The sequence below is a fragment of the Sarcophilus harrisii genome, chromosome 4 (assembly GCF_902635505.1).
Source record: "Sarcophilus harrisii chromosome 4, mSarHar1.11, whole genome shotgun sequence".
Classification (NCBI taxonomy): Eukaryota; Metazoa; Chordata; class Mammalia; order Dasyuromorphia; family Dasyuridae; genus Sarcophilus; species Sarcophilus harrisii.
The window spans coordinates 68,379,564-68,400,687 of record NC_045429.1 but is presented as its reverse complement, the minus strand read 5'-3'; the positions used below and the strand labels follow the sequence as shown (position 1 = coordinate 68,400,687).

The window sequence follows — 21,124 nt, the reverse complement described above, 5'->3', positions numbered from 1 at the left end:
AGATATACAGATGAGCAAATACATAATTACACAAAGCAATTTCAGGAGAGAAATGTCTAACAAACTTGTAGGAGGAGATAAAGAAAAGTTTGCTACAGAAGGTAACATCTGAGCAGGACAACACTAAAAACTTTATGAGCCAAGGTGAGAAGAATGTGCATTTCAGACATGCAAAGGGGACAGAGGTAGGAGATGGAAAATGACATGTCGACAGTGAAAAGTGAGTAGGTCAGGCAGACAACAACAAAGAATATACTGAGGGACTTATCATTAAGTTCACACCATACTCAGAATAAAAACCAAAAAAGTAAATTTATTTAAATTACTAAAATAGTTTTGAAAGTCATTTATAAATCAGCTGCTACAATTAATGTTTCCAAAAGGTACAATAAGTAGCATATTAATCACTTAAAATTATTTGGTCAGCAAAACATTTAATAAAAACATTAACTTCCCTAACCCAATGCTTTTTGTGGCTATAAAATGACAATATTTCTATCATTTCCTCTTTGTTTGGAAACTTTTTTTGTAAGATGATTCAAATAATATGACTTTGGATTGCCAGAAAAATCATTTCAATAAGGATGTGGTTTATGAAATGTAGGGAGCCTCGCCAAAGAATTGAACCACCTATCCATTTATTTACTATCAAATGTAGATCATTCAAAGGTAATTATGAAACCAATGTCTAGCTCTAACAACATTCAAAGAAAAGAATAAAGATTTCCCAAGTTTTACAAAAAACCTCCATAGGTCACTCCATAATTATAAGAATCTTAAAAAAAACTACGGCAACTTAAGAGACAGGAATACTATAAATTACAAACTGAAAGTTAAAACTGAAATATATAAGTACATTAAATAAACATTTAAAAATTCTTCATCTGTGGTACTTTATTTTCTTTTTTGGCATGAGGCATTCAAAATAAACTTATATGCATAGTAAATTTTCATATTCTTCATGGAGTTTCATTAAATGTCTCAGAATAAAACATATATACAGAAAGAAGTTAATATTATTTACTGATCCTGTAAGTTCAAATTTTTATTAAAATCAAAAGCTTTAACCTATATGTTTACCAATAAACTACCTAGAATTTGCCCACCCTTTCAAGGAGTGGGATTGAATTTAGTCTTGTAATATACAATGCCTTCCAAATCTTATTAGGATCAGAAATTTCTTTGGGGAAGAAGAATATTTTAAGATGGCTATACTAAAAAGGAAAAACTGAATTATTAACTGAGATATTAAGGATGCTATAAAACACCTAGATCATCCAAGTCTCAATGGCTTATTGTTAAATTTAATTTTGTGCAAGATTCCTGCCCATCTTCACCCATTTCCCCAACACTTGAAAACTTCCAGTGCTTCTGTTATTCTAAGAAACAGAATGCATAAAAAGAAAAATGTGCTAGAGGAAAGAGAACAGAAAAGTCCATAGTTATGAGGAGCTGCCATACTATTAAGCCAAAGAATAAGCACTGGGGGTGGGAGTGTAGAGGGCAGGGGCAAGGCAGGTGGCAAAGAAAGCTTTGGAAGAAAACTCAAACTAAAAAATTGGAAAAGTGTTGGGAAGGGAAATCTATCAATTCATTAATCAGATCAAACCTAGAATGATTCTGCCCCAGTTTCTCAAAGAGAACTCTTTGTAGAACCTGCAAACAAACTGAAACTTTTTGCTATTCTGCAAGTAACAAAGAAAAAGATCCTCTTTTAGACCTTATTAAGATGACTTAGAAATTAAAAGCATTTACAGTGCTTTGCATTCACTATGTCCTATGTTTACAACAGAACTTTAATTTCCTTTAAAAAGAAAATAGTTCTTGCAAAAAGAGCTCTGAATTCTTATTACTGGTCAGAGGGCTTGAGAAGTTCTTGGGATGTGAGGCATATTTCCTTTTCTCCCAACAGTTATAAGCAGACCCCACTTTTCAGGGAATTTTCAGGTTGGACAGGTAATACTAGATGGGAGATACGGCTCCACAGTCCACTTAGTTTGTCTGAATCCATGTGATTATAGGAATTAGGGGTGTCTGAACTGGTAAACTTGGCCTTGAGAAAATCCCTCACTTTTTCTTCAATCTCTTTCAGGCCTAAATCAGTTCCCAAGGTCTTTTCTTCCAGTAGGACTGTAAGAATTAGGGCCACATCTTTGAAGGCAGCATTTTCATGATCACAGTACTTGTAGAAGATAAGGGTGGAGCCTGCAGGGAGGGATTCAAAACGGTGAACCACAGCTGCATTCTGGCCATTGTTGAACCCATCATTCAGTTTCTGATCAACTTGAAATTTCACATGGTCACTGTCTTGGGTAGATTTGTCAGTCCCATTAATTCGGATTGCACGAACCCTATGGAAGGAGGAGTAGGCGTCTGCAATCTGTTCACTTAGACATTTTAGCGTTTCTTCAGCATCCTGGGCAGCAGTCAGCAACAAGATGGCGGGCTGGGGCCGAGGATGGGAGCTATTCAGGTGTTTCTCCAGGAACATCTGGCTCCTTTTCCATAACTTTTCATCCTGACTTCGGTACTTATTCATAAGTTTTTTCATCTGGTTCTGGAATTTCTGCACAGCAGTTGTTTCTACACTTGGAGTTGAAGTCCAGAAAAAGAAGAAACTGGAGGTAATAAGGGATAGTACTAACCCTACCAGCAGCCATACTTTGACAGAAGACTTCTTTTTGGACTGATCTGCTCAGGGATAACAGAAGTGACAAACACAAATATTATTTTCTCAGCACCATAGAAAGATAACTCGTTGAAATTTAACATTAAACTTTGCAACATACTATTTAGTTCTTTTAGAAATACTTAGAAGATATAAAGGGAAGGATAGTGGAAAAAAAAGAAGGGTTGAAGAAATGAAGGATATCATTTCTTCAACTAAAGATATAGTTATATTTCAAAAGAGAGCAATCTATTAAAGTTATACATACGCAAAAATATTCAATATTGCATAAGAAAATATGTGTTACGTTTGTTTTGATATGGCACTAGGTAACAGAAGATTATTTCTAAGATTCTAATCTAAGAAATCAAAGATTTCTAAAATTCTAAAGCTGCAGATATGGTTTTTAAAATAGCCTTAAAGTAATAAAGAGAAAAAATGCAGCAAAGCAGTTCAGAAATCACAGCACAGAGCATATCTAAATATAATTTATTTCTGCTGTGGCACAGGACAATATGAAATTAGGAACTGTATTAGGCCAAATTTATAAAATATGATTTCTTATTATAGGAAATTAGCAGTTGATATAATACCTAAAAGATGGACAATTTTAGATTAAATGTTTTCTAATACTGCAACTGTAATATGAGAATAAAAATAAAAGGATAATTTAAATTAATCTCTTCCATGTATCACTAATAACAGTTGTGGTTTTGCTTTTATATTCAGTCTTCTATAAAATCTAGCTTTTCCAGTTGCTAGAGCATTCCCTCCTTCCCAAATTATCTTATCTTTTGCGTATACTGAGATATGTATATGGAACCCTGGAATATGTACTAATCCCAGTCTCAGTGTACAATAGCACTGTCACATTAGTAGGTGCAAATTTCCAGTGTTTGGAAATTACAGGCCAATTCTATTTTTTTCTGTGATATGAACAATGTAACACTAGCAAAACTAAGTTTGGGATATTCTCATCCTTGATTACAAAAGAATGAGAATGGGGCTGCTTTGTTCTTCAGCTTTACATAACATTTTAAAAAGCAGAATTCTGAAAGGTCCAGCTTAAGTAATCATTAGAATTAAAAATATCTCAAAATCTGTTCTAGTCTGTTCACTTCCTACATCCTTTTGATTGTGACACCAATAAAATTTAAAGAGAAGCTCCCCCATGTGTGGCTTTTCTGATATTAAATGTTTAACAGACTCTAAAATCAATGTTTTCCTGAACTATTCAAGTCACCTTTCTTTAAGAGCGGCAGGCTTTAACTATTCTATTGTCAAAACAATATAGAAAACTTAAGTGTGGAACAATTAGAAAGGAATCTTGGCTCAGGTTTGAGGTATAGATTAGAGTACGTGGTCTCTAAGATCTATTTCAATTCTGAGATTTTATATTTTTATGAATTACCTTTATTATCAACATAATTTCACTGAAGAACAAAGTCAAGTAGAAATATAAAAATACTTACTTTGGTTGACAGATAATAATGATTTGTTTCTAAGTTTTGATTTATGGACGTTATCATCTGTTGAAAGGATTGAAAAAGACAACAGAGTCAGTTAATTTAGATTTTAAAATTGTGGTATTTCTCTCTAAAGACAAGAAAAATAAAAACTCTTAATTACATGGTAAAATAAAAACTCTATCACAGTGTAAAAGAAATTAAACAAGAGAATGTTGGTCTGCCTTTCAGCTCCACAGCTTCTGTTTTTACTCTTTCTTTTCATCTTCCCAATCATCTAAGAGGAGGTCACTTCCCTTCCCTAAACTGGTCTCTTCAATCATCACTGCCTCCTCCCTTCCCTTCTCTTTTGATTCTCTTTTTCCATAGAGCTAATTTCACCACACTGACAAACATTTAAAAAGAATAGTCATCCATTGCCTCTATTTCCTCATCACTTACTCACTTCTCAATATCTTACCATATGGATTCCAATTTTTCCCCCTACCTCAACTGACTCTCTTTGAAACTACTTCCCCAAAAGTTACCAGAAAACTTCAAAATCAAGGGTCTCCTCAATCCTGACCCAATTCTAAAGCTCATTAGCATCTAGTAATGCTGACTATTATTACTACCCTCATTTCTGATTTTACCTCCTGCCTTCACCTTCATATAAGAGAACAAATATTTAAGTCAGGGGTTTTAAATTTAAGGTCCATAAACTTGTTTTTAAAAATACCTTGATGATGCTATCTGAATAGAATTGATTTTCTTTGTAATCCTTTATGTATTTAAAAACATGATTCTAAGAAAGGGTCCGGTATTCACCAGATTGCTGAAGAGGTCCATAGCATGAAAAAGTTAAAAAACCCGTACTTTAGTAAGTCTACCAAAGTAAGCACTTTGCATGGCTGAGCACTACTGGGGGGTAATTTTCTCCACACGACCTCGAGCTGACATAGTTTCATCCTTCTGGAATTTCTAATGTTTTTTTCTCTCCTGTTAAACAGCATGACCTGTGTTAGGTCCTATTGTTGCTGGTGCTTTGCATATATTTTAGGTATTGAACTGAATTTGAACTCTATATATTCAAGACTGAGCTCATCATTATTCTCCTAAATTCTATTCATCGTTTTTGCTTTCCCCATTTCCATTAATAGCCTAACCATTGTTCGAATAATCACTGCTAGAAATTCTAGGGATCTGGGCACAATACGCTATAGCAAGTGCCAGGGTGGCCATTCCCTAAGTAACCAAAGCAACCAAGTAAACATCTCTTAACATTAACATGAAGGGACAACACAATTTAGCTCCAGGAAAAAGGGGCTCCACCATTGGATCCTGGGAGGTCAAGTGTCACATATGAAAATAGGATGAGAAAAATCCTGGATCTGAAGTTGGGGGGCTGGGCTCACTGAAATTCAACTTCTCTATGCCTCAGTTTCCTCATCTGCAAAATGAGGGTGGTGGACTAGATGACTCTAGTTCCTAAAGATGAGGGCAGGTATTGATAGGGCTTGAAATTAAATGTGGAGCCAGATAGTGAATGATTGAGTTCAAATCTCAGTTTTTCCACATTCTACTTTTGTGATTAAAGGCAAGTGACTGCCCCATGTCTGGGCTTGTTTCCTCATCTATAAAAGTTGAACCAGATGAACTTTAAAAAGTTTTTTCCAGCTCTAAATCTCAGACTTCATGATTTGAAACCCCCTGCCCCCACCTAAACTAGAAACAACCTATTTCTCTTCTGATTTCTTTAATAGTTTATAAAATGTTTTTATCTTGTTTATCTCTGTACCTTTTTCAGGGCCTAGGCTTTGTATACAATAGAAAGTTTGTCAATTTTGTTTGTCAAATAGAAGATTAAACAACCCATTAAATGACAAAACCCTTATAAAACTAGATCAACACATTAGCTACACAAAATAGTTATAATTTGAAGAGCCAATACTGAAAGTTCTGATAAGGTCTTTGAAGTCAATTAAACTATCACCATCTTTTTTTACTCTTAATTATTTAACAGGAGTAGAGAATGTGCTAGGACAAGGGAAAGAAGAAAACAGGTCAAGCACACATGATAAAATTTAACATGCATCATACCATCTGAAAAATGATCATGAATCAAGTTCTGGTCTACTGTAGATGCTGTAAGGAAAAGAAAAGAATTGAATGTAGGCTACTATAGACTTTTTCAAATAAATTTTGACATCTGTTGTCTGCAATACGCAAATATAGGATACTTAAAAAATATTTTTTAAACTAACATTAGCAGTTTTCCCCCAGATGTTTTGTTTTCCAAATACCCCCATGTGATATCCAGGTTAAGAATCCCTGGAATAGGTAAATTTTTGGCCTTGAGATGAAAAAGCAAATACACCCAGAGAAAGAACACTGGGAAATGAATGTGGACTACTTGCATTTTTGTTTTTCTTCCAGGTTATTTTTACCTTTCTGAATTTGATTTTTCTTATGCAACAAGAGAATTGTACAAATATGTATACCTATATTGTATTTAAGATATACTTTTACATGTTTAATATGTATGAGACTGCCTGCCATCTAGGGGAGGGAGTGGAGGGAAGGAAGAGAAAAGTTGGAACAGAAGTGATTGCAAGGGTCAGTGTTGAAATATTACCCATGCATATGTTCTGTCAATAAAAAGCTATTTAAAAAAAGATGAAAAAGCAAATATATATATTACACACTCCATTAAAAAAAAAATCCCCCAAAGCCTCAAGGCAATTATGAACTCACTAGAGTCATCAAAATAAGTCTAGACTGAGATAACTCATTACCTATAACAGTACTTATTCTCAAACTGATTTAAACCTAGATATTAGTCTCTTTAAAAATTCCCATCATGATAAGGTTTCCATAATAGTTATTATGTAACATAGCTAAAAGTTAACTAATTAACTTTTACTACACATACTACAGTTACCACTCCCAAATGAGCAATACACAATACCATTGGTAAGCAGGACATGTTTTAAAATCAGTATATAGAATACTGTCCATACTTAATAATAAAATTAAAATTTTGAAAGTAGTACAAATTTCCAGAATGAAACTTTCATAGACTGGGACTCCAATCATTCCTGCCCAAAGGGTGGAGCAACTAATTACTCGCTGCCTACAAAGCAAGACTCCTATAGCTTCAATCCTTTGATCCTCATCAATAACAGATAGCTTTCTAAGGAGGAGACAAGTTATTAACACATCAACATGGAAATGAGACAATGCTAAAGTATACAGGCCAGGAAAGTGTCAGAAAAAAGCCAACCTCAAGTTCAAGTCTCAACCTTTTCACATACTAATTATGGTGACTGTGGGCTTTGCTTTGGCCAGTTACTTTATGAGAAGCAGGGTGTTGGAACAGATGATCCCTATGGTCCTTTCCAACTTTAATCAGACTCCTGTTTGAGGTCTCAGCACCAACACTAATTGGCTTTGTAACTTTGGGCATACCTCTGAACCTAAGTTTCTTCATCTATATCACACATTGATCTATATCACATTGACATGATTTATATGACACCTAGTGCTAAACGTGAGATTATCATCATTTTTCCACAGTAATTTACGTAACACCAACAATCTGAAGGGACAGTTACATAGCTAAAAACAATGTCTTTGGCTCATTCATTTCTCTGTTCTTTGCCACTCTGGAGCTGAAAACTGGAGGAAATGCCCTTATTAGGGAGGGAAACAGACATATACATCACTTATCCTAAAATACTGGTGGAGTAGTGTTAAACCACTAGTGACAGTAGTATAGTACTGTTTTCTACCTGAGCTTTTCTACCTTATACATGTAGATAATGAGGCATGAATTCTGGAATGCTGAGGAAAGGAAAGTAAGTCATTAGTTTGGGGAAGAAATGAAGAAAGAAAATCTGTGTTTTCTCTTCTGAAGTAAACGTAGAATTGTTCTTCCCCAAACAGACTTCTTATTGTTATTACTCTTATTATTGCCACTCTAGGCACTACAGTTTGAAATAATAGCTATAATGCCTAGAATTTTTATTCCCCCCTCCATATTTGCATTGTTTTCTTTGTTTTCAAAGCACTTATAAAATGCTTTAAAATGATATCATGGACAGGTTTTCTAAGTTATATACTCAACACAGATAATAATTTTCACTTTCTATAATCTTGAACTGCAACCTGGTATGGTATTAAGGTATTCTTGGGGGGAGGGTACTTTAGACTCACTATATCATTAAAGAAAGATGTCTTTTAGGCAACTGATAGTGATCTTGGAAACAGCAGCCACAGAAATTAGCTATGAGTAGCAAGGGAGGGAAGGAGAATAGACTGAGCCAAAAAGGAATTTTAAGAAAGTCTACCTGAGGACTGCTCCAAGACCTGATAAACAGCAGCAAATAATAGGAACATAAAATAAGGAAAAGATAGGAGGACTATGCTGTCCTGTGCAGAAGAAAAAGGACAGAGAAATATGTATTCTGGGGATAACAGACAATAAGAAATATTAATAGCACATAAACATATACATACAAGTGGCCAGGAGAATGTTATAGCAACCAGCAAGTCTTTATTTATTTATTTTTTTTATTTAATAGCCTTTTATTTACAGGTTATATGCATGGGTAACTTTACAGCATTAACAATTGCCAAACCTCTTGTTCCAATTTTTCACCTCTTACCCCACCCCCTCACTCCCTGATGGCAGGATGACCAGTAGATGTTAAATACATTAAAATATAAATTAGATACACAATAAGTATACATGACCAAAACGTTATTTTGCTGTACAAAAAGAATCAGACTTTGAAATATTGTACAATTAGCTTGTGAAGGAAATCAAAAATGCAGGTGGGCATAAATATAGGGATTGGGAATTCAATGTAATGGTTTTTAGTCATCTCCCAGAGTTCTTTCTCTGGGCGTAGCTGGCAACCAGCAAGTCTTAACAACGATAATCAATGATATCTAATTATATACTTAAGCCCAATTATAATATAACATAGGTAAAGATTATGGAAAAGTTTAATAGGAAAAAGGCCAATTTTACAAAGTCCAACTCTTATTTTGTGGGAAAGCATAGGTGAGAATAAACTGTATCTTCTCTGCACTCTTTACCATTTTCTCCAAAGAATAAAACATTACTTTTGACATTTTTCTGCTGAAAGTATTTTGCACATTGAGTTTTTAAATGCCATTCTGGTCCATGATGAAAAGTTAAAGAATTTCTTAAGTTCTTTAAAAACAAATCAAATAGGCTACCCAAAATATATAGCTACAAACAAAATCGAAAGGCTATAGCCATTATTACTTCAGACTGGAGTAAATGAAGCTGTTGCAAATAATGTAGGTATGTTATACAAACTAAACTCAAATGTCTTAGTGGTAGAGAGGGCATCTCCAGAAAAAGGGATCATCAGTAAAGAAATAACAATATGATATGGGAAAAATGTATCATTAAAACTGTCATTCTGTCAATTTAAAAAGAGCTTACACATCTTAATATGTCACTGCAAGCCTACAGAGCAAGTTTGAGCCCCACCTTGGAATTTTGGTGTTTTGGTTTGGTTTTTTGCTCATCATGAAAGCAAATTTTTATAACAAATTTTATTACTAACCCACCAACAACGAAATGCTGATAATAACAGAATTAAATATTCTTTAAAATTTTTTTTAAAAATATGTTAAGTTTAATAAAATAGTAAAAGAACTGCTGTTTGTAACTTTCTATCTCTTTCTGTTTTCTTCTGTACACTTTTTTAAAAATGTGGGACTAAATATTCTCCTGAGAGAATTAGGTAAAATAATCTTTAAAAAAAAAAAAAAGCTCTTTTTCTTCATCAACAACAAAAATAACATTTCCATATATAAAATAGAACTTTAAGAGGATCATATCTCTTAGCAAATAATCTTTATAACAAACAGAAATTTGTCGTCTTACTTGGTGATTTTGTCCGTAGTCTTGCATTCTGTCCAGACCACTCCTGAGTTTTTATTGGAGCCTGGGAAGCTGGAGTAAAGGAAAGGAAATGAAAACTTGAAAACCTCAAAGCACAGATTTTTTTAGAAACAATCATGTCCATTAAGACTACAGTGTTATGATATTAGTAAAGTAAGACAGGCCAAAACAAGACAACTAACAACATTAGGCTAAGAAATAAAAGTAAAAGGCAAGAGAGTGGGGAAATGGCCAGGGTCAACTGACATGCCAGGCAGGATACCAAGATTAGGTTAGGTAAAACCTCCTAATTCCCATTTCACACGATCCTTATATCCCATGTGTTTACTCGTCCTTAAATGTCATGGCACTAGTAAAACAGAAAATAAATATCTAATCAGGGAGATTTCACTTCTTAACTGAGAATGAATTACATAAATAAAATTCTATTTCATCTTGTAGTGTAATTTTTAATAAATGGGATGCATTTAAAAACTGGTAAATAAGTGATCTTTTTCATTTTTCCAACCTGCTGTTCCAGTTTGGTATTAATGTCAAAGGGGGAAAAAATTCAACTTTAATCTGGATGACACATGAAAATACATTTGCACTACAAAAGCAACTGCCACATACAATATATCTCTAATGTGTCTTTGATTTAAGAGAAAAAAAGAAGCCAAATAATTTGAGGTCCTATTGTGATATTTTTTATGGAAAGAGAGCAGGATTATGCCCTTTGTCAGCAGGAAAATAAAGCAAACACATTCACGCACTTACTTAGCAATGGTGACTGCTTATTGGGAAGTTTTATTTCTTGGCCTGCAACAGAAAGTGGAGATATAATAAAACAGAATACTTAGACAAAAATGTTTTTACAGATTAGAATTTGGTATTTGTTGCTTTGATATTTCCCCCCATTTTAAAAAGCAGAAAAAAATTAACAATTCCAAGATTTTAACTGGCCCAAGGTGATCAGAAACCTGACTCCAGGTCTCCAATGATTCAAGGTCTCTTTCTCCTTCCTTTCTCTCTTTATAAATAAAAGAGTCAGGCTTTTTCAATATTCCAGGTGTCTAATACTAATAACATTTTCTTCATATGGTTGGTACCATAACACATATATGAAGAAACTATCTCCAGGGCTTACAGAAAACGTTGTCAATTAAATACCCTGAGTGTTACCTATAGACAACTTTGTGGCCATTGCCAAATAGACGAACCCAAAATAAGAGTTACATACTCTACCATGTGAAACTTCCAAGTGATAGCTAAGAACCATAAAACTTATACAACAACCAAGTATGAAACTAAGAAATGATTTATTATAACAAGCTTCCCCCCAAAAGTACTTATACTGGTAACACTTGGGACATGTTATAAAGATTGAAATCTAAACTTCTCTAAGATCTTAGAAGCAAAAGGCACACAAAGATGATGGTGCTTTTGCTGTGGCTGCCATTGGGGCTACAACAGCACCGCAGTCATGGCCATCCCCTACCCCATATGGCCATGGGCCTCGACCAGGGCCACCAAATTACCAAAAATGTTTCAAAGCTGCGCCACCGCCACCACCGTGGGCGCATGACCAAACACACCAAGTTTGTGCGATAGGAGATCTGGAAGGCATGTGGCTTCGCTCCTTATGAGGCAGGTCACAAAACTGTCAAAGGTCCACAAGAATAATCAAGCCTTAAGTTCATCAAAACAAAACAAAACAAAAACCAGTTGGGAACTCACATCCGGGACCAAGAAGAAGAGAGAGGAGCTGCCATGAGGAAGGCTGCTGCCAACTAGGACTAAACTAGATCATGACTTAATACTTACCTTATAGTATGGCTTCTTTTTTTTAACTGTAGAACTTAAAATAGGACCTATATAAATTGTGTTTTTAAAACATGAAATATGTCTTATTATTCAGTATGTCTGCCTTTATTTTTAAATCTAGTCAATGTCCAGAAGCCATCAAAAAGCTTACCCCTTAATAAAGATTTTATTTTATTTTTTTTTTTTTTGCTGAGACAAGTGGGGTTAAGTGACTTGCCCAGGGTCACACAGCTAGGAAGTGTTAAGGGTCTGAGACCAGATTTAAAGTGACTTCAGAACTGTGCTCTATCCATTGTGCCACCTAGCTGCTTCACTTAATAAAGATTTAATCAAAAATAAATAAATAAAGATAATGGCAGATTTAGAAAAGCAGTTTTTTCAAATGTTCTTACTCCATTCTCAATATTATTTCTATCTTGCCTTGTTTGAACTGAAATTCAGGCATTAGAATGAAAGAACAAAATCAACATTTGTAAAAGAAAGTTATAAAAGAAACTATTTCAACCCCCAAGGGTTTCTTAATTAGAGAATTTGGGAATAAACTTTAAGCCTGTGTGAAATTTAATTACAAAGTAATTTGGAGGTTTGCAAAAAATTACATCAATCTTTTGGTGCCTCCAATCCAAGAAAGTAGAGCAAAGAAGTTCCTCTGTTCCTAACCAAAGGATGCAAATAGGTTCAAATTGACTTATGATCAATGTAGTCAAATGCAATGAATAGAATCATAAAGCCACTATCAACACTGAATCGATGTTTATGAAGGTCAAATTCAAGCCTGGGAGTACACCTGGGGAATTCAAGAAATTCAGACACTATAAGATGTATGCTTTCCCTCATCTCTTTTCTCACTAATTCTCTTTATTGCTTGCTATACTTAACCTGCATAAGAGGAACTGGAAAAACAAGGAAAACAGCACCTGAGCCTACCCACAAAAAGAAAAGAAGGAAATATACCTAAAAAACAAGCTTTTTGATGGCTTCTGGACATTGACTAGGAGATTTAAAAATAAAGGCAGACATACTGAATAACAAGACATATTTCATGTTTTAAAAACATAAAAACAATTTATATAGGTCCTATTTTAAGTTCTATAATTAAAAAAAGGAAGCCATACTATAAGGTAAGGATTGAAAAAAAAAAATCAACCACGGTATCTGAAAGATTATTTGCTAGCACTATATAATGCACTGTTTGTGGAGCTGTGAGTTGGCCCAATCATTGATAAACAAGAAATTGGAATTATACTATAAAAGACAATGAATTGTACGTGGACTAAGTTAGACTCAATGACACTACCATTAAGCATTATTATGACCAAGATAGCTGGAAAGATCTTCTACATTAAAAAAGATGTTTAAAGCAGCAGCAATTCTTATAATTTCTGGGGGAAAAAATGCCCATCCACTGGGAATAGGCTGAATAAATTCATATATGAACTTGACAGAAAATTATTTCCTTAGAAGAAATGGGCTAGATGAAGAATTGAGAGAAATTTGGAAAGACAAGTCTGAACTGATGCAGATCAAAGTAAAAAGAATAACGAGGATGATTTGAACAATGAATATGTACATGGGAGGGAAACCAACACTAAACGTCCTCAGAATGCTGATCAATATAGTGAACAGGAATGCCTTTTGAGGACTGATTATTTTCTTGTCAGAGAAGTGAGAAGGTGGTGAGAAGGAGGTATGGTTATATGTTTTCAGGTGGTGAGAAGGAGGCATGGTTATGTTTTCAGGCATGGCTGACACCGTAACTTATTTCACTTAATTGCACTTAACTGTTATAGGTGGAAGTCCCAGTTATGTAAAAAAAGAAAAAAAATCACCGATTTTTGCCTTCCCTCATATACTCTTTGGAGAAAATTTTAACAAGACATACAATATGGCAGAGAGGAATGGTGATTAAAAACCTTTTAGTTGTGGAAAACTAATGATTCCAAAATGACAAGGCCACAGCAGAGTATTAGAACATTAGAGCAAGAAAGGATCCTAGAAGTTCTCTAGTTTAAATCACTCATTTAATAAATGAAAAACTGAGGCTTCAAAGAAGGAATATGACTTCTCCAGATAAGTTAAAGGTAGATCTGAGAGTAGACCCCAGGTCTCTGGACTCCCGGTTCATTTTTCTTTTTCTTTTAAGTAAATACATGTACCAAAAAGATTTAGATTTAAAATAACAAAAGTTAGCAAACTGATGAAAGTTGCTGCAAAAGCAAATCATGATACTAAAACACAGAGAAGAGTGAATTCCGGAAGAAAATAAAAATTTCATGTTGATGAAGAAGTGGATCAGGAAGTAAAGCCACAGTTGTCTTTTATGTTCAACGATTTAAAATGGATGTGCTATTTGTAGAACTGTTTTTGTTATATATGAGTATTATGTACTGCAAATGACCTTTAGTTGGTATCATGTTCTATGATACCTCACTGATTCATGTTATTGATCATTTAAACAGAGCAAGAGTTTTTGGATCTTTGAGCTTTAGAGAAATCATAAATTTCTTGAGCCCATGGTCAGAGAAAGTTATGGTTCTCTCACTTTATAGTAAGATTATGAACAAGTAGTAAATAAAATATAACATATTACTTTCCTGCATGCTGAAGGACTTACATGTTTGTGAGATATTATGCTGCAATATAATCTATTGTGGTTATAATTTTTAAATTAATTTACTTAATTTTACTTGTTAATTGCCACTATATCTAATCTTCCTTTAGGGTATGTACTACATATCAGTATCTGAATGAAATTAAAAGTAATGAAACTTAAATTCCTTTATAAATAAGAAATTTTTAAGGTAATAAATTCACATTTCTATAATTATGCTTTAACTACATTCTAAGTCAGATAACTTATAATTCCCTTTTAACAGATGACAAATACTAAGTAATCCAGGGATCATTAAAAAATTCCAAAAATCCATTCCATTTGTTTTAAGAAAAAGTTCCGAATAACTTAATATATAGTAGCTAGCATTTACACTGGACTTTTAAAACCTGTAAATCAATATACACATTATTTCATTTAATCCTCACATCAATGCTATGAATCACATTTTACAATCCAAGAAACAGAGGCAATAAGGGCTAAATGACTTGCACAGGGTTAGACAGTTAACATCTCAAACTGAATTTGAACTGAGGCCTTCTTGACTCTAGAGTTCTAACCACTGTATCATGTTGTTGCCCAATTTTTACATATTGTTAGAAAATGAAGTTTAGTCACCTTCAGGGTGGTCCCATTAAACATACCTAGATAATACAGCAACATCTCTCCTCTGTCCATACACCTCATTTTTCGTCTCTAGTGATATTCTTCCTACCTACCTTTGTGTTAAGAGATTCACTTCACACCAAGCAAACAATTTTCCAAACCCTTAGCTATTGTGCTGGAGTTGTGACTACAAAGACATAGGACACCTTCTCAAGGATCTAAGGCTCTCTGGGGAGAAGAGGAGGAAGGGACAACATAGAGGCAAATAACAGACAGTCGTGTCATTGGGGAAAATCACCATTAACTGAAGAAGGCCTTTTGAGCTTTGGTGGGGGGAGCCAGTCCAAGGAGAGAAGTCCCAGGCAGTCACATTCTCCCCTAGATAAGCAATGGCATAAAGCTGTTAATTGCCACTTGCCTCCCTCCACCACCTCTCAGAGCTCCGTTTTCTAGCTGTGCTCTCTCAGCTATTAAAAGCAATGACAGAAGCACAGCATGCTTCATGCTGACCCTCAATGCTAACTACGAGCTTTTACTTTGGGAGTGCTTTCACAGGAGCTGTGGGAGGAAAGTTTGAGAGTCAACATTATAGAGGGACTGAAGCACAGACCAGTGCTTCCATTGAGAGAGTTAAAATTCTCTACTTGAGCATCTTCTTGTTATCATTGGTGCTTTTCTCTTTTTGGATAAATTATCCCTTGATTGGGACTAAACAACTGAGAAGACCAGTATAGTACAATGGAAAAAGCACCAGCTTTGGAATCAAAGCCCTCCCCCTTTGACACTTAACCCAAGTGAATGTGTTCTCCTGCTCTTTGGCCTCAGTTTTCTATATGTAAAATGGAGTTGGACTCGATCGTCTGTGAGGTACCTACCAACTCTAGACTTATGAATCACAAAATAACAATTGCTGATATGGAGCTGAATTTAAACCAGGGATGATAATTTGGTTAAAATTATCATCAATTTCTTAAAGCCAGAAAAATCTTTAGGAACTGGCATACCAATGTCAACATAATTTCTCTAACTTTCAAAAAACTAGAATAATGGTAAAAATTTTTAATTGACACATTTAAATTTGAATTTTTTTTTGCCAATACTGAGAGGCAATATTACAGAGAAGAAAGGATAACAGTTGTATTAGTCAAAGGACCTGGGTCTAAAACCTGGGTAACTCACAATCTCTTTTCATCTCTGTTTCTTCATTGGTAAAATATGAGAAGAGTAGGGAAGGTCCCTCTCAATTCTATGATCTTGTGATTAAAGTATGCTAAAAAAAAAAAAAGCTGGTTAACTTTGCTCAAACATTATGATTCATCTCATCAAGTTTTTCCAGAATATATAAGAACCAAAAATATTTAACAACGCTCATTTATAAATGATACCAAACTTTTTCATACACATTTACCAAATATCTATATGCTCTCTACAAAAAGGTCCACAAGACTATTAGATTTGTCATTTACCTCTTGATTTAGTGGAATCCTCATCACTGTGGTTGAGAGGATTCACATCATTGTCAGAGATGTTGTGGTGTTCTGCCTCCTCCTCTTCAGTTTCTCCTGGAAGTGTATAATATTTGTTTAAAAGAATTACTGGTAGAAAGAGCTTTACAATCCAATATTCAAAAGCCTTGATTTGATGTTTCTAGAAAACTCGCGCATTTATCAATATAGGCAAAGCCCCTTTGTAAATCATGTTATGTACAGAAATGCTTTTTCATTTATTATGTTTATTTTTTTTGTTATTGTACTTTATTAACTATCTTTTTTTTCCACCAAAAGACTTTCAAGTGCTTTCAATATGACTATAGATTAGTCTCACACTTCATAATTTTTTTTTTTCAGAGTCATTTTGAAACTTTAATTATATTGTAACTGTTAAATGATTTCAGTTTGCCCCAACGTAATTATGATGCAGGAGTATACTTAATAGTAAGCATATTTAGGATAAAATAGTTGTAGTTATGGTAAATGTTGCTCTTATACAATATAGAATATTTTTTCTACTTAACTCCTTTATTCTTTCTTCCCCTCTTTTTTAAGATTATAGCTTTTATTTTCATTTTTTTTTAATGGATTTTTTTTTTTAATTTAATAGCCTTTTATTTACAGGATATATACATGGGTAACTTTACAGCATTAACAATTGCCAAACCTCTTGTTCCAATTTTTCACCTCTTACCCCCTCCACCCCCCTCCCCTAAATGGCAGGATGACCAGTAGATGTTAAATATATTAAAATATAACTTAGATACACAATAAGTATACATGACCAAAACATTATTTTGCTGTACAAAAAGAATCAGACTCTGAATTATTGTACAATTAGCTTGTGAAGGAAATCAAAAATGCATGTCACACTTCATAATTAATAAGAATATATGAGACATGGTTTACAAATGCTATCTGTGCCTCCACCATCTCTTTTGAATGAGAAAACCACATAGGGCCAGTCACATTTATTTTGTTGTCCTTGAGGTGTCTATTACCTGAACAAATACTTAAAGACAAATCTAAAAGAGTAACTTCCTAAAATGCAACATGGAAATCACAGAGAGAATAAATATTCACTAAGTATTAGAAATATGAACAAAAAAACCTACAGTTTAATATATGATTGAGGACTAGTAAGCACACCAGTTGTGGGTTGACAATTACAATAGAAAATAAAGACTCTCAAAAAGACCAACTACAAACAGAATAAGAAACCTTGGAACATATGATTTAAAAAATTACAGTAATAAAATCTAGGACATGTCAAGAGTTTGTAATTTCCCAAAACTGTTGTAATGTCCCCAAAAACTGTGGAAAAGACATATATACAGAATACATACATACATAATACAAAACTACATATATATAGAATTATCACAACTTCTAAAAACTACTCTTATTTAATTATCAGCCCATTCTGTATTTTGTGAAAGTATGCTGAAAAAGGCATGTAAGCACATGTAGACCCCTTTTTCTATGAATTTTAACCCCAAAGGACATTTTGTTTTCTTCTTGGCCCAACCTCTAGACATAATATTACTCATAACCAGAATTAAATTGCTGGTGAGATAACAAATACTGAATTAGACAAATGCATAAACACAGTACCTTCTTCAGAGAACTCAACCTTCTGCATTCTAGTGGCTCCTAAGGGAAGAAAAGTAAGTTTTATATTATTGTATATAGTTTCAGTGGCAAAAAATAAAGGTGTAAATTATACTTAAGCTAGTAATTCTGCAAAGAGAAAATGAAGAAATATGAATCCAATCACTCCATCATTTTCAGTTGGATAAAATTGTTAACATTCTCCAGAGTTGCTTTAAGACCCAATGAGATATCCTTGCTAGGGGGGCACAACAGAGAGTCCTGGGCACAACAGAGAGTCCTGGGCACCGAGAGTCAGAAGACAGGAGTTTCAATTTGGCTTCAGATACTAATTAAATGTGACCCTGAAAAGTCACCTGAATCTCCTCATCAGTTATATGAAGATAATAACAGCACCTGCATCCCAGGGTTGTTATGAGGATCAACATTTTGTAAAGATCATATTTGTAAAGTGTTTGAATAGTGTCTGGCACCTAGTAGGCTTTATATAAATGGTGGTGACTATTGTTACTAGATGTATACTTGGCTAATTTAGAAATCACCCTGGAGGGGTTTTTTGATGACATGGACAGAAGTTTTTGTTATTATAGCATAACAGCAATTCCTACTAATATATTAAATTTCTGACTACAAACAAGAAATTGAAGGATTAAGGGGAAAAAAATCATTAATATGAAGATCAGAAATGAGAATAAGTGCTGTTGTATTTTTAGGGGCTACTAGATGGCACAATAGATAAGCGTGTCGACCCTAGAGTGAGGAGGACCTGACACTTCTTAGCTGTGTGACTCTGGTCAAGTCACTTCACCCTGTTTGCCTCAGTTTCCTCATCAGTAAAATGAACTGAAGAAGAAAATGGCAAACCAATCTAGGATCTCTGCCAAGCAAATCCCCAATAGGATCATGAAGAGTTGGACACAACTGACAGATTAAACAACAACAATTCTAGAATAAACAAATTAGATTTAAAAAATCCTAGACAACTGGCCAAGAGAAATAATTTTTCTGATGAAACTGTTACTGTAATTGACTAATACATCACAAAGAAGGAGAGAAGAATGAAGCAAGTTTCTCTCAGCCTAAGTAAAAATTTATGCCTGGTACAATTCTCTCTTTGGATTGCTGATAGATGAATTTAACCAAGAATAATAAACTTATCTAATGTGCAAAAAAACTCAGCAACTTCTTATAAACAAAGTATTTTATTTTAATTTCAAGAAAAGCTTTTTTACACTATGCATTTTTTATATCACATTCATTACTGAATGTGTTCCTTCCCCTCTACTGTACATTCAAGAAGCTTTTGCTTGTAGTAAAGATTAATGATACTAGAAAATTAACCAATAGTAAAAATTATCATTGATTGAATTTTTTAAAATCCTCCAGGAGGAAACATCTTGCCAGCCGATTTCTATTTCATGGATATACCTGAGAATAACAAAACTATACATATTTTAAAAAGACATACTAATTCACACTTTTCTATTGCTCAGATATCTAGGTGCTGGAAAAACAAATATAAAAATATGAAAACAAATGTTACTCTCAAAGAGATTACATTTTAACACAGTTATTTAATTAGGTATTCTCAGAGTATCCAATTCAGAACAAGGTACTGGGTAGTGAATGAGGTGATTTGGCAATGTAATTATTTATTTGGTTTTATCTAGCTTTTAAATAAACCATTTAAATTTTAATAGGGTTAGAAATCCTATTTTAGTAAATAAGAATTCAAAATTGAATCTGAAAACAGTTATGGCTAAATTTAAAATGCTATTTTATTACAAAGAATGAATTAATTTCTCATATTTCACAGCTCTTAAATATGTCTTCAAAAAGTATTTCTGGAATTGCTTCACTTTGCAGTTTAAGGATCATGACACAGCAACAACTCATGGATAGTTTGGTCATCTGCTATAAAACCATATTAAAATAGTGATGGAAAAGATATTTTTGCTTGTATTTTAAGATGCAACAGGAGACAGAGGCAAAAAACTCAAGAAAAGTATCAACCAAGAGGCTAAGGCTGGGCTCAGATTTAATGCAGGGTTCAAATCTGATTTAGTGAAATTTACAAAAACTACTAACAAATATAAATATTTAAAAATAAGCCAGACCATGAATTGGCAACTTCTCAATCTTAAGTTTTCAATTTCACTTCCCTAACAGATATTTCAGCTTCCTATGTTTCAAACTTGCTTCTCAAATAAAGGGAATTAAAATTTATTTCTTCTCACTGTCATTCAGAAGCTTTATTTTAAAAAATTCTATTTAAGGATAAAAAAATCTTGACAAAAAAGAATTATAGTTGCTTTAAGATATATTTTTTTAAAATAAGAAATCAGACAGGCAGCTAAGGTGATTTCTAGGCTCTTTTAGTATCCTTAAGATGAATGACTTCCAAAGATTACGGAAATAAAGAATGGTAATTTTGTTGACATAATACTAATAGTTAACATTTAGGTAGTGTTTTGGGGTTTGCAAAATATTCGAAGCTTTACAACAATTTTGTGAGGTAATGTCCTATGATTATTTTTTCATTGCAAATGGAGAAATAGGCAAAGGGAATGACTTGGCCAGGCTATAGGTCTAGTAAGTGTCTCAAGTCAGAATTTGAACTCGGCTCTTTCTGATTCCAAGTTTGGTGCTTCTTTGCTTGTTCTCCCTTAGCTACCTTCATCTCCAACTTCATGAATCTAACTCATATTTTTTCCCACGTATATTCATTTTGAGTCATCCTTCACAAAGTAATTAAGAAGATAAATATAATTATTTCAGTTGGTAACCCCAAAGAACTCCTTATAACTACATTCAAGTATCCCCAATTTCATTATAAAATACTTTTCTTCATTATTCAGTGATTTATTGGCTCCACTGGAGGCTGGAGAGAGAATACTGAAAGGGGAGAAAGAAGGTCAAAAAGGGAAGGGAGGAGGGCGTTAGCAG

At 33.8% G+C, this 21,124-nt stretch overlaps 1 protein-coding gene across 3 annotated transcripts in view; it reads right to left on the bottom strand.

Moving 5' to 3' along the window:
• Positions 1–287: 287 nt before the first annotated feature.
• TOR1AIP1 (torsin 1A interacting protein 1) overlaps positions 288–21,124 on the bottom strand; it is a 35,611-nt gene continuing 14,774 nt past the window's right edge. For all 3 annotated transcript variants that reach the window (XM_031936970.1, XM_031936971.1, XM_031936972.1), the window contains exons 5-11: positions 18,182–18,220; positions 16,544–16,639; positions 10,814–10,855; positions 10,040–10,108; positions 6,214–6,258; positions 4,141–4,197; positions 288–2,691 (exon numbers count right to left, since the gene is read on the bottom strand). In XM_031936970.1, the coding sequence (XP_031792830.1) occupies positions 1,913–2,691; positions 4,141–4,197; positions 6,214–6,258; positions 10,040–10,108; positions 10,814–10,855; positions 16,544–16,639; positions 18,182–18,220 (1,127 nt within the window). In that variant the 3' untranslated portion in view covers positions 288–1,912. The remainder of the gene's footprint in view (positions 2,692–4,140; positions 4,198–6,213; positions 6,259–10,039; positions 10,109–10,813; positions 10,856–16,543; positions 16,640–18,181; positions 18,221–21,124) is intronic.